The following is a 14,328-nucleotide window of genomic DNA, read 5'->3' on the forward strand; positions in this document are numbered from 1 at the left end:
TTGTATGAGTAGATTACGTTTCATACGTACCATTGATCAAGCTGCTACAAAATGAACTTATTAGCCACAAATCCAGGAACTGTTGCATATTTTTCAGTTAAGTCCTTTTTTTATGCTCCATATTTGTCCACCAGTTTAAGAACATGTTAATCAGTTACAATTCTGAAATGAATCTGGTTAATTTGTTTTGTGCTAATGTTAAAAATGTTATGAAATTTTCGAAACATGATAAACACAAGAGTATCGGAATTTTACGAAAGCGTGTATTGAATTCAAAATTACGATACATGTTTCGTAAAATTCAGAGGCTGTAGTAATTTTTTTCATAGAATGAATTAAATTATTTATACAAAATACAATATATATTTCTTCGACAAAGTAATTAATCAGTGATTGAGATAAATTAATCTTGGTGAGATGGGTTTGAGAATCCTCTACTGAATTTTAAGATTAAAATTAAAATGAGTTTAATTTGTGATTTTGATTAAGCGCATACATATATTAAAACACTGAGGTACGAATTAAATGTCTTCGTCAGTTTAAACAGTAAACATAAAAACATTTTCATTTCACGATAAAAAGAAATTTGTGTAAATATTGTAAAACTGCCCGTGTGGAAATAACCCCATTTGGCCCATTACAAGTCGGGAACTAATCGGGCGCTACTCGGGTTATTAATTTTGACAAAGTACCCAGTCGGGGACTAGTCAGGGACTAGTTGGGGACTAGTTGGGCTTTTTGTTGTCAAAATTTCAGTCTGGGCCTGGTCGGTGGTTGTTCAAGGGCTGTTTGGGCCTTTTTGTTCACTAATTTCCGTGCGAGTAATCTTCAGGCTCTGGCTGGAAACTAGTGTGGCTCTGGTCGGGTTATTCTAATGTTTGAGTTTTCGGCGAGGTCTTATCAAATGAGGTAACATCTAAAAAGGCGTAATGATTTTTTTATTCTAAAACACTAAGAATATATTAAACAATAATTGTGCACACTTTTTCGGAGAGAGATTTATTAATGTTAAAGTCATCTAAGAAATTTGTAATAAACAATTATTAAGTTAATAATTTTGTACGAAAATCAACTTTTTATAAAAACAACGATCAAAATCTACAAAAAGACGTAATCTTATTTTTTTTGAGTATTTTTTAGAAAATTGCGAATTTTTAGGGACATTTAACGCATCGTTCAATAAGTCCCGACACTAACCCAGAGATGGTGCTAGTAGTACCAAACTAGCCACGTTTTCCTAGAGTGCGAACCTTCACATGAAACCTGTAAAAATTTCACGTCGATTGGACCACAAACAGCAGAGTTATCGAGGTTAGAGTAAAGTCACTTTGTAATTTGTTTGAAAAATGGAACAAAGCGAGTTTCGCGTGTTGATTAAATATTGTTTTTTAATGGGTAAAAACACCGTAGAAGCCCAGCAGTGGCTTGAAAAACGTTACCCGGACTCCTATCCATCCAAATCAACGATTTGTCGTTGGTATGCTGAGTTTAAACGTGGTCGTAGGGACACATACGATGCGGAACGTTCGGGTAGGCCATTGGAAGGCGTTACATCGGAAAATGTGAGTGAAGTTTTAAAAATCGTAATGAAAGTAAAGCAAATCTTTGATTTGCTTTCCCACCCCCGTATTCGCCATATTTAGCCCCTAGCGACTACTAGCTCTTTGCTGATCTCAAAAAAATGCTCCAGGGAAAAAAATTTGGCTCGAATGAGGAGGTTATTGCCGAAACTAAAGCCTATTTTGAAGCAAAGGATAAATCTTTCTATAAACATGGTATAGAAATGTTGGAAAGGCGTTGGAAAGATTGTATCACTCTAAAAGGAGATTATGTTGATGAATAAAAATGATTTTTGAAAAAAAAGGTTGTTTTCGTTGTTAGTCTCGGGACTTATTGAACCATGTGTTATAAATACCTTTGTTTGGAATTTTAAGAAAATCCATATTAGAAAAGATACATATAGATGTAGGTGAAAATACCGCCGGAAGTTATAAGACTCCAAATTTGTGTGGATGCTTATTTTTTAATTGATCTGAATGGTTTGCCATATGTAAATAAAGTCTAATCCTTCATGTAGTTGAAATTGGAAAGAGAAAAAGTTTTTGATTAATCAGTGAAAAGCAGTATACTAGTTGTAAACTATTCAGCACGTTATAGTTCAGATTTCGCTACCACCTTCATTTTAGTCTTGCGGTTCTGGACTGGTAGCTTTAAAAAAAATCTTCAAGGGCGCGACATGCAGCCTCTCGCGCATAATAAATCTCGACAGAGACTACTGTGACCAAAATGGCGGTTTCTTCAGAGCGAAGCTCTTCCAGTGCTGCGTTCCAGCTGAAGTTTCTTATATTAATACAGTGAAACACTTTTATACCGCCGATTTTGAGGCTGACGTTGAGTGTGAATTAACTCATTGTAGCTAGCTCCGTTTCCCTAGATTCGGCCAAAGACTGACGTTAAGAATGGTATCGCAAAGCGAATGGGTGTACAAAAGTAAGTTCGTAAAATTCAGCTTATCAGTACGGTTCTCTAAACGAGCCTCAATTTCGAGAAATTAAAGGCTGAAATAGCTGTTATGAAATGAGAAAATATATAATAATCCTCGAGGGAAAAGTTTACCAGCATACGAGCTATAAGTTAATCTGCAGGTTATACCTCCTTAATATCAAACGAATAAACGTATACAGGCGAAAATTGCCTCAATCAAGCATGTGGTGCATGATGTGTTACAAACATATTTAACACTTTCATTCGGTGTATATTTCTTTAAAATCCCTCTTGCTTTATCTATTATTCAAAAGCTAGAGTTTCTTTATATTAGATATTCAGAAAATAGGACAATGACTTTAGAATGAATACTAACGTTTTGACGGATTATTTTTGTAATGTTCTGTTCTTGAGACCTTACAGGCTCTGTTCTGAAGTGAATAGTGCGATACATTCTCCACAAAATTAAAAAAGATTTATAACTTTTGGGAAACAATTTCATTTATTCTTTAGCGGTTGGTATAATGGCTTTCGGTCGCTGAGAAATCCCGAACTCTAGAATTTTTAATGATACAGAGTCGTCGTGACATCAATTATTTATTGTTTTATTGAATTTTCTTCTTATAAAACTTAAGTGTTTTTATGATTAAACAATTATTTCATGTTATGTACTGACTCTTAAATTTAGTGTTTCAATACGTAGCCAATAAAAACTAATACATTAACTTAATTTTTACTTTCTAAAAATAATTTTAAATTCGCAAATGTTACAGATTTTTTCAAATTAAAACGAACATTAGAGAGTTGACGTAGAGCTCTATACGATAAAAAATATTGGGATCGTGAAATATCATCTGACTTAAAAAATTAGGTTGTCATAAAATTATTCAAAACCCCCACAGAAATGTAGAAAATCCAGAAAAACCTATAGCGCTATTCTATTCTGCGGGGGAAGATACATAAAATACATTTATTGAACACTTTTTTTCTTCACTGAATTTATTATACTCTGTTTTAAATTTAAACGTAAGTAATTCTTTATAATTTTCAAATAATTCATATTAGGCATATATATTTTCTCAAATAGTGAATTTAGTATTTTAAAAATAACAGTGCGTGAAAAATTGAAAGTTCAAAATTGCCAGATTTGAAATTTCGTACCACTTTTTTTAATCGTCTCTTAATATTTCAAACAGTATTCAAATTTCTATGTTTTACTTCCAAACGAAAATACCCCATTTAAATATAAATTATACACTCAACAATTTTTAGACTAATCGAAGAGCCATTTTCTAGAAACATATCTGACTAATATTAATAATTAATTTTAACATTTTAAAAAACTACTTATTTTTTAATATAAAACTGCCTAGTGCAAACTGAACCTTTCGTGAAATTCAAAACATTGAGTAAATTTAAAAGTTAAACGAAGTTTTTAATTAACGAACAATTAAAATAATTTAATAATTTAAATTTTTTAAATTAAATAATTAGTAATCGACCTATAGCACTTTTAACAAAACAATTCCGAAATGTTTCCATAAAAAAGAACCAATGAATTTTGGAATTAAAAAAATGTACACAAGTTACAGAATATTAAGAAAATGACTTTGAAAATGACAATTTTAAACTTTGTTGGCGTTTTTAGTTAAAAGCGGCTGAGATGGGGTTTATTAAATGTGCTAGGGGTAGTTCCTTAGGGTTATTGTTGACTACTGTTGCCATATAAATATCTACTAGAGTCTTGCAAATATTCCAGGTGTGAGTCGGGGTTCTTTAAATATGCTATACTGTAAAAAATTTTATGTTGAAAATCACATTCGACCGTAATTTAACCTATCCGACATTCAGAACTTGACTGTGAATAAAGTAGTAAATTGACGAGACTTCAATACTAATTAACATTGTGGCACAATTAAACTAAAAGGAACATTGTGATAAAACCGCGACTGTAGTAATTTGACAGTCGATGTGTAAACTTGCATCTTATTACACTGGAAACTATTTGACCTATTTAATAAGTTGTAAAGATAGATACAGCATTGCATTTACATGAAACTGTGAATTTACAAGTAACAGCGTATTTACAATTTTTCTGTGTGATTTAAATTGACGGAATGTATAAGTACTTGAAAGAGACCGAAATTACATGCAGTATGTTATTGACACTCATTATACACGGAAAAAAAATCCGTTAAATCTGATAGAACTAATACTATAGTAGAGGATACGATGGGTAGTTAATTAAAAGTTAAAATCGTCTTTGTTTTACGTTGAGTTGAACTATTCAACGAAATGTGTTACAAAGTTCTATACTAAATAGACAATAAATACAGTCTATATCAAAGAAGTCTCGAAACTATAGAGAACAGTTGTACAAAATGATAACCAATTTTTCTCCGCAAAAAAATCAATCTTTTTTATTATTATATTATTCTTACTATACTCTAATATTTGTTTACACGATTGAGAACACAATTATTTACTATTACACAATCACTACACTGTTTATAATCGCACGCTATGAAAATTTTTCTTCGCCGCGGATACGAACCCTGTCAGTTTCACATTCTTAATGCCTAACGCCTAAACCTCTCGGCTAACCTAGCTGGGAGTATAAAAAAATCTAAAATATAACCTACAGCTGTGCAGGGTCGTCTGCAAATTTTTGTGACCCATTCTATAAAAAATATTGTTACGCTTATAATAATATATGTACAAAGATTTTACATTTTAGATTTTAGAAATATTACAAATTATTATTGAGTATTTTATTTGATTAAACAATATTTTTAAAAAAATTACATATATTTTAAGAAATTTAATAGATTTTAAAGGATTTCTACAAAATTCCGAAGATTTTAAGTAACTTAACTTAACTCTTTTAATTATTTTAAAATATTTTGAAATTTGAATATAAAACTTTAAAGTTTTTTAAATTAAATTGGTCCCGTTAAATCCGTTTAAGTTCCAGAAAATTTGTTTAAATACATAAAAATATTTTTTAGTTACATGAAGATCCTTAAACTCTTTTGAAGTTTTAAAAAATCATTTACAATGCTTTGCAATATTTTAAATTTCTTTACCGACTTTTTAGACCATATTAAATCCATTCAAGTGCTACAAAACCCCTTCAAATCACTAAAAATCTCTTGAACTCATAAAAGGTATTTTAATGTCTTTGAAATCTCTTAAAAATTCTTGTACTTTTTGTAATTCTTCTAAAATTATTTAAAACTCTTTAAAATTACTTGAAACTCATTCATAAACTTTAATCTTTTGTAATTTAAAATGCTGTTTAAATCTCGTTCAATTATCTTTTAATTCATTAAAATCCTTTTAAACACTTGAAAATATTTAGTGATTACACAATAATACATAAACTGTTTTGAAATTTCTAGACATTTTTTTACTTAAGAATATTTCGGAATATTTTGAAATATCAAAAATATTTTGTTGTTTTTGAAAGGAAATTATACTTTTTTCATGTTTTCAAAATTTGAAGAAAATAATGAAAAAGATTTTCTTGAAAACCCTACCTTCTTTATTTTTTAAAATATTTTTTAAAAGTGTCTCCTAATAAAAGAAAGGCATCTTAGCAATGGCATGCGGGCTAAACCATTTTTGAGGCCAGGAGAATTTTTTTCCCCTAAAAATGTGGTTTTTGAATGTTTTTCGTGAACTATGAAAAATATCGTAAAAGAACAAGAAAGCTTTTTCATAGAAATTTTTCAGACGTGCAAACTTTTATCTTAACACTTTTTCGTATCTATCATTGTTTCCAAGAAAAAGTAGAAAATTCGACTGTAAGAAAAAAGGATTCTTCTGGCTACACGTAGAAAAAAGAAGCTTATATTTGGCTGAAACCCAAGTTAGATCTACTGATCTTCCAATTACTTATATAGAAAACACAACAGTTCAGTAAACATTACAATTATAGGCAATTAAATATGATTATCATTGACAGTTACCAGTACCAATTCTCAAGTGCACAGAAAATCGTCGATCCCCCATTGTACACCGAAATCGGTGTTCAAGTGATTTGCAACAAATTTGAGCCACACAAGTTCATTGGGACAATTTAGGGGAAAAACATTATTTACACAATGTTTTTTCTCATCCAGAGCAACGTGAAGTCTCGTCTATAAACTGTCAGTCATCTGTCAAGATGATTTTTTCGGGCGTTATTTGGATGAAATAGATGTTGATAAGCAGGTAAGTTATAATAATAATTACCTAACTTTTAATTTCCCCACATTTACCAGTGACTATTAGTGGCTTGGAATCAGCCCCCTACCTTGACTGTGTATGTGTATGTAGTAGTAGTTTTCTTTGAATAAAATTTAACTTTGAGCTACATTTTGAAAGCAGTTCGAACTTTCTCTTCCTAACTCTTCTTTTAACATGTATCCTGGGCAACTCCAGCTAACCTCCATTACCCACCTCAGGAATCGCTCATGCATACTCTCTTTTTTCCTATGTTCCATCCATCCCCAGATCTCCACACCATACACAACACCGCCCACACCAACGCATCAAACAACCAGACCCTCATTCTCCAATCGTTATTGAACCTTCTCTTTCCTATACCCCATACTTGGCCCATTACTTTACTCGCACATTCAATTCTTTTCCTCACCTGCAGCTCGTTTCCTCCTTCTGCCTCAAACCAAAAACCTAGGTAACAGAACTCCTCCGCAATTTCCACTTTTTGTCCGTTCATCTTCCAAACGTAATTTATTTTGCTCTTTCTATTTCTGAAACACATCAACTTTGTCTTATGTACGTTCACCGTCAGCTCTTTTGTTCCCACATACTCTTCGAAGATTCTCATCATTAGGTTCATCCCCTTCTCATTATCTGCTAATAGAACTACATCGTCCGCGTATGCTAGAGAGTATAGTTTGCTATTACCCAAAGCCGTTCCTCCTTTCCCTTTCTCCTTTAGCTTCTCCTCTAAGTCTGCCAATAGGATACTAAATAGTAACGGACTCAAAGGGCACCCTTGCCTTAGACCTCGGCTTGTCCAAAAAACCGAGGTCTTTAACATTATTAATTTTTTCATTAGCTACATTGATAATTTTAACAAAAAATAATTTTGTTTAACTTTAACAAATAATGAAATCAATAATATGAGCAAAATAAACCACAAAAATATAAAGTTCGAACTGCTTTCAAAATGTATCTCAAAATTAAATTTTATTCATATTAATCTACATATTTTCATGACTTTTTCTTTTTTTAAATAATTAGTAATTATTAGTTAGTAATAATTAGTAATTAGTAATTAGACTTATTTTTTCATCTATTTTTTTTGTTCTTTATTTGCAAACAGCATCAAGTTTTTAATTATTTTTACTTTTTCTTAATGCAAATCAATGAAAAAGACAGAACTACTTTTTGTAGCTCCATCTGTTGGATTAGTTTAACCGACAATTCCCCTCCTGATCGTAAGAAAACTGAAAAGTGGAGGCGATGCATGGGGCTGCTTGGAATAAAAATTGTACTTGGCGTAATATAATCATCGAGATATAGAAATGGACCGATAATGCTTTGGGGAGAACTGAAATGGGCTCTAGAGAGAAAAAAAAACATATGAGACGTAGACCTGCCTTTATCTATTTCAGGACTCTGTCAAGTGATTTGGTGGCCCCGGGTATTGCCTAAATATTCTATATGTTTGATTAAAAAAAATATAAACAATACATTAGAAATTTGTCGCTATAATAAATTCAATTTTAAAGAACATTCATGTAAAATAATCTGTTTCAGATAGATTATTTTAATAACTTGGTAACCTTGAATTCTTCTTGAAATTGGATTGAAAATTCTACAATAATAATCGTTTTGTGAGTTTAAAAATAATGTAAAAACTGTCAAAAATTTTAACAATATTTCTATTTCAATGCCATTTCAATGGCTGCCACAATTATTTATATTTATTTACAATAAATTATAATTAAATAAATTATAAATAAAACTTCACCCAACGAAAATATTCTCGACCAATCAGCTTTATCTAGAAAGAGATAGGTCTACGTCTCATATGTATTTTCTCTCTCTAGAGCCCATTACCGTTCTCCCCACAGAATTACCGGTCCACTTCCATATGTCGATGGATATAATATCCAAATCTTAGGTTAGTCAAAGCCTACCTGACATTCAAAACACTAAAGCCGGGATGTTAAAACTAAGTCGTGACCGTCTGCATCTTAATTGATGCCTGTTCGTTCGAAGAATTTTCCTCTAGATTTTGTGTATTCAAAAAAGTGAAGTTAGCTGATGGTTGAGTGAAAATACCTAATTGTATATGTAGACGCTCATGACTTTTTCTACACACACCGGCTTTAGTTTAAATATAGACGGCCATGACTAACCTAACATTTGGAAGTTGCATTAGGAAGTTATCATTCTATTCTAAATGACTAATACACACTAGTAAATGAAAGAAAGTTGAAAATTAGGCAAATATTATTTCAATTGGTTTCCTTTTTAACAATTATTTAGTCTAATATCGCAATGCGAATAGTTACTTTGACAAGTGTTCAGGTGTCTGACAGCGCGGTTCAGCACCCCACAACTCTCGGCATTGAGCCAAAATTCAGTCTCCAAATGATACTTTCCCCTAGATGCCCAGATGTGCACCTACCTTCAGAGGAATACATTTGAGACTTGGAAATAGTTTCAAATGTACATTGGGAGACCAATGAAAATTTAAGCTGCAACAAATTTAACACCAGCGTTTTTCTCTGTGGACCTGACATGCGGATATACTTACAAGTATACTTAATCGGTATTTGTAAGTTATAACGCTTATAATACAATTCAAATTTCGCATGCAAGGGGGGGGGATTCGAACGCATAAACCTAATCACGCAAGTCAATTGTCTTAACCACTACTCTATTACACGAGTTGCGATCTATAAAATAATTTCGAAATGCATTTATAACTCAGAGGTGGCAACCTCGGGAACGACTTCTGAATACACGCCCATGCCATCGCGACACAACAAAAACTCTTGGATTTACCTCATATCCAGTTACGGAACACAAAATCGTCCTGCTTTAAGAAACTCTTAAGTGTACGCGATCTGTGAATAAGTTTAGGGTGACCATGCGTCCGGATTTCCCTGGGCATGTCCTCATTTTAGGGCTTGTGAGTTGTCCTACAGGATTTTTTACATTGACTGGGTTTTTGTCAAGATTTTTCAAATGATTAATTTTTATTTTTCAATCAACTTTTGGACCTTTTTTATACAAAATGTTATCATTCAATGCTCATTCAGTACTTTATATTGTGATCACAATATAAAGTACTATTAAACATTCACAGTATACAAAAAATATATATGTGTGCATTTGTGATATTGATTAGAATGCATCAGGGTTATGCAATCCATCCATTACAGATTGCGCCGTGAATTCAGCCGATGCAGGCCGCGTGAATAGGTTGCGTTGTTACACCTTTAGGGGCGAGCTAAGCAAACCAATCGGAACGGTAGCATATACTGATCCTTTAGTAATGTCCACTGCACCACTATTTTAATTTCGGTTCAGTGGATTTTACATATCTTACAGTATGTAATACTTCCCGTGTAGAAATTCAAATGGGGAACTAGTCTGGTTTCCGACCAGTTGACCCCACTTAAAGTCGGGGGCTAGTCGAGTCATCTGACCAGCACCCGACCAGTAGCGTCACGGTAGATTAGTCGGGGGCTAGTCAGGTAACACGACTTATCCTAGTCGGGGACTGATAGGGTACTAGTAGGGGTCATACGATAATACAATTGTTCCGAATCAATTGCACGGTAAAAAATTTCTTGGGGAATTATCCCCAAAACTGTGCTGACGCTAATTTCCCAGATTTAATGGGGAACATATCCTACGCTTAAAAATGCTCTGCGCTAGGTAATTATGCTTTGTTATGTGTAGACTACTGTCTTAAACACTCGACGCGTCATTTCTGTTGCGCGAGAGACGGTACGTCGCGCCCTTGCGGATTTTCTTTAAAGCTACCAGTCCAGAACCGCAAGACTAAAATGAAGGTGGTAGCGAAATCTGAACTGTACCGTGCTGAATAGTTTACTGCTAGTACTGTTTAATTATCTAGTTATAACCTAATGTAAATGTACGATGAATGATACTTATAGTCGATACTTTTGGTTTTGCGCGTCAATTCCGTTAAGCATGCCTGTTTTTCTCCTTCGCTCGGGTTGCGAGCTTCGACTGTTTATATTCAATAGTTCCTAGACTAAACAGCGATACAGTTTTTAAGTGTTCGTCAAAAATCCCTTTGTGAGCCCAATTTGCCATAGGAACGACGAATTTCCTTTTTTTTTACCAGGCCTCAGTTTCTCGTTGGTCTCGGACTCGAGAAGGTGTTCAGAAGATTCTGAGTGCTTTTCTCAATAAGAACAAAGAACCCTGCTTTTTGTTACCGCATTATTAAGAAAATCAACGGTTTCTTTTACCTTTCGAGTTTGGTTGAGGTGAGGCCCATTCTCATCCACAAGGTAGCAGAAAATCATCCTCTTGAAGCTTAGAGTAAGCCCGCTAGCTTTCAAGGTATCTTGTGGATTTTATTCAGGTTGGGAGCCTCATTCTCTAATTGATTAAGTGAGTTTCAAGTCAAAACTAAACAAGTCCTTTCTGTGATTTGGTGAAATGAAGCTCATTCTCGTCCACAAGGTAGCAGAAAATCATCCTGTTGAAGCTTAGAGTAAATCCGCTAGCTTTCAAGGTACCTTGTAGACTTTATTCAAGTTGGGAGCCTCATATTCAAAACTACACTGAGTTACACCGCTTACTTGTTCCATTTTGTGTTAAATTAATCAAGGCTGTACATTTCTGTGAGTTTACTGTGTTTGTAAAATAAAAGTGAATTGAAGAGTTATTGTTTGTGTTTTGAGTTCGATCATCAGGTCCAGCCTCAAATACTGTGTTTTAACAAGTACTATACTCTACAATGATTAATCAAAAACTTTTTCTCTTTCCAAATTCAACGACCTGAATAATTAGACTTTATTTACATATCGCAAACCTTTCAGATCAATTTAATAATAAGCATCTATACAAATGTAGAGTCTGATGACTTCCGGCGCGCACTCTTCACCTAAATCTATATGTATCTTTTCCAATATGGATTTTCTTAAAATTCCATACAAAGGTATTTATAAATGTTCCTGGAAATTCGTAATTTTCTAAAAAATACTGCAAGAAAATAAGATTACGTTTTTTGTAGATTTTGATCGTTGTTTTTATACAAAGTTTATTTTCATACAAAATCATTAACTTAATAATTATTTATTAAAAATGCTTGAGATAACTTTAACATTAATAAATCTTTTCTCCGAAAATGTGTGTAAAATAATTCAAAATATTATGGTAGTTTATCGAATATTTTAGGGCAAAATATTTTTCTGACCATACAGAAACACTCAAGCATTTTTAGAAAAATTACCTGATCTACGCGGCAAATTAAACATTAGTTTTGGAACGATTACCTAAATTTAGTGAAAATCACTAAATTTGCCAAATTGTAAGGAATATTCCAAAACTTTCGTATGAGTTACCCTAAGTTTAGGAAAATTTCCCCAAAAATTGTAGGTATTATCTAATTTCCTAAATTTTAGGAAATTTTCCCCAATTTTTTACTGAGTTATAAGAAATTTTAGGAAAATTTCCCCATATATTGGGAAAAGTGATTCGCCCCAACGAAAATGTGGATTTTCCCCCACTAAATAGTGAGCGAAATTCCCGAAATTTTTCACCGTGTAGTTTTAACGAATATTTCCAAAAACAGAGTGTTTATATCAACTGTGTTTTACTTTGCTACAGTGCCTTATATTTCTGTGTAAGTATATCTGAAGAAACAACACTCGCAAAGTATAATACAGTCGATATATACTCGGTCTTTGGAAATCATCATGAAGACTATTTTCTTCGGGAGAATCGTATTTACTTTTTAAAAGAATTTAGTATATGGGTAATAAATGAGAACTTCTTTGAAAAAAAATACATTTTAAATACGTAAGTCGTGTTTGAACTGAAACACTTTTTCCTATGGAAACGAAAAAATTGTAAGATCAGACTATTCTGAAAACTGATAAATTAAAAAAATGATTGCTAAATATATTCTTATTGTTTTAGAATAAAAAAATCATTACGCTTTTGTAGATATTACCCGACCAGAGCCTGAAGATTACCCGCACGGAAATTAGTGAACAAAAGGCCCGACCAGCCCCTGACCGAACACCGACCAGGTCCCGACTAAAATTTTAACAAACAAAAGCCCAACTAGTCCCCAACTAGACCCCGAGGGGTACTTCCTCAAAATTAATAACCCGACTAGCCCCCGATTAGTGCCAGACTTGTAATAGGGCCAAATGGGGTTATTTCCACACGGGTAGGGAATAGAGGTTTATTTCACTGAAGGATAATCGTTAAATTAACCATAATTTCATTAAAACATTTACGAAATGCTAAGTGATTTTGACATTTTCTTCCCCTTCTTAAGTGCAGATTATATTGTTACGGTTACAAGAAACCCTCTACATTTCTTTATAAGTAAATATTACGTTCCTTTTTTTGCATGCACTAAAGTGATTTAGCAAGCATCAAACTTATAAGATATCTTCATTGTCAAAGTACAAGTTAAAAAAAATGATAACACACTTAAAGGTGTATTTTTTGAGAAAATCGATTATATATTTTTTTCAGAAAAATCGCTGCGATTTTGTTAATTTTGAACCTTTTTCTAATTTTCCGGCGATTTTTTTTTAAATTCAAATACGCATAACTTTTTAGCAAAAATTCGGTTCGAAAATCAGAAAAATACGTATCGCCTTATTTTCTGTAAAAAACAACATATTTCACAGATATGTGAAGATATGAAGATATTTAAAGATGCTTTAAAAAAGTCAACAAAAATGTAAAAGTTTTCTTTAACCAAAAAACCACGATAATTCAGAAAAAGGACATCTGATTGTTTTTTCGACATTTGACCTTGATGTTTGACCTCTCCAAGATTCGAACAGCCAGATTTCCATAATACATTTTTGTCGTAAAATTTTCCGCTCTATTTAAATCCGCATTTAAAAATAGGGGTCACCATTAACGAAAATCTTCTAGACCTTACAATGAACTTGAAAATTGAAGTCAAATTCAAATCAATGGTACAGTTAAATGGCCCCGATGTCCTGGTCAACTTTTGTCTGAAATGTTTTTTTGTAGATGAAGTAGTTTAAAAAATATTTCGATCTATAGATTAACATGGTTTGTATACTATTTTTTTTGCTCGACGGCACCGGAAAGCGGCAACTTCGTTTCGCCCAGCGGGCGGGAAGTCGCGCTGTCTAGCCGGTGGGCATAAAAGATATTTTTTCGTACCTGTGTGTTTTCATGTCTGTAAATGCTTAATCACGATTTCTAATTAGACTCACTTTAATTTTAATTGTATAATTTAATCAAGGATTTTTAAACCGGTATCACTAAAGTTGGTTCATCTCACTCACTTATTAACTAATCTTTTGGTAGAAATGCTTATGGTATATTTTATAAATAATTTCATTGATTCCACGGAAAAAAAACTTTACAGCCTCAGATTAATTTCAGAATTATAACTGTTAAATTTGTTTTTAAGTTGGTATACGAGGATGGTGTATAAAGAACATGTGACTGAAAAGCATCCAACAGCTTATGGATTTGCGGTTAATAAGTTTGTGTTATCACTGCTTGGACAATGGCCTTATCAAACTAAAATGCAAAAACTAATTATACGAACAATTGGAAATTCTGTCATGACAGTGGCCAACCTTACATCTGTACGTATACAATTTACTCTAT

The 14,328-nt window shown here is 32.7% G+C and overlaps 1 protein-coding gene across 2 annotated transcripts in view; it reads left to right on the plus strand.

The window, feature by feature from the left end:
* The first annotated feature begins 2,879 nt into the window (after nucleotides 1-2,879).
* The window catches only part of LOC117173114, a 52,728-nt gene continuing 41,279 nt past the window's right edge, over nucleotides 2,880-14,328 (plus strand). For both annotated transcript variants that reach the window (XM_033361505.1, XM_033361506.1), the window contains exons 1-2: nucleotides 2,880-2,999; nucleotides 14,126-14,306. In XM_033361505.1, coding sequence (XP_033217396.1) covers nucleotides 14,139-14,306 — 168 coding nt within the window. In that variant the 5' untranslated portion in view covers nucleotides 2,880-2,999; nucleotides 14,126-14,138. The remainder of the gene's footprint in view (nucleotides 3,000-14,125; nucleotides 14,307-14,328) is intronic.

This window comes from Belonocnema kinseyi, chromosome 5, assembly GCF_010883055.1.
Source record: "Belonocnema kinseyi isolate 2016_QV_RU_SX_M_011 chromosome 5, B_treatae_v1, whole genome shotgun sequence".
In the NCBI taxonomy this organism is placed as follows: Eukaryota; Metazoa; Arthropoda; class Insecta; order Hymenoptera; family Cynipidae; genus Belonocnema; species Belonocnema kinseyi.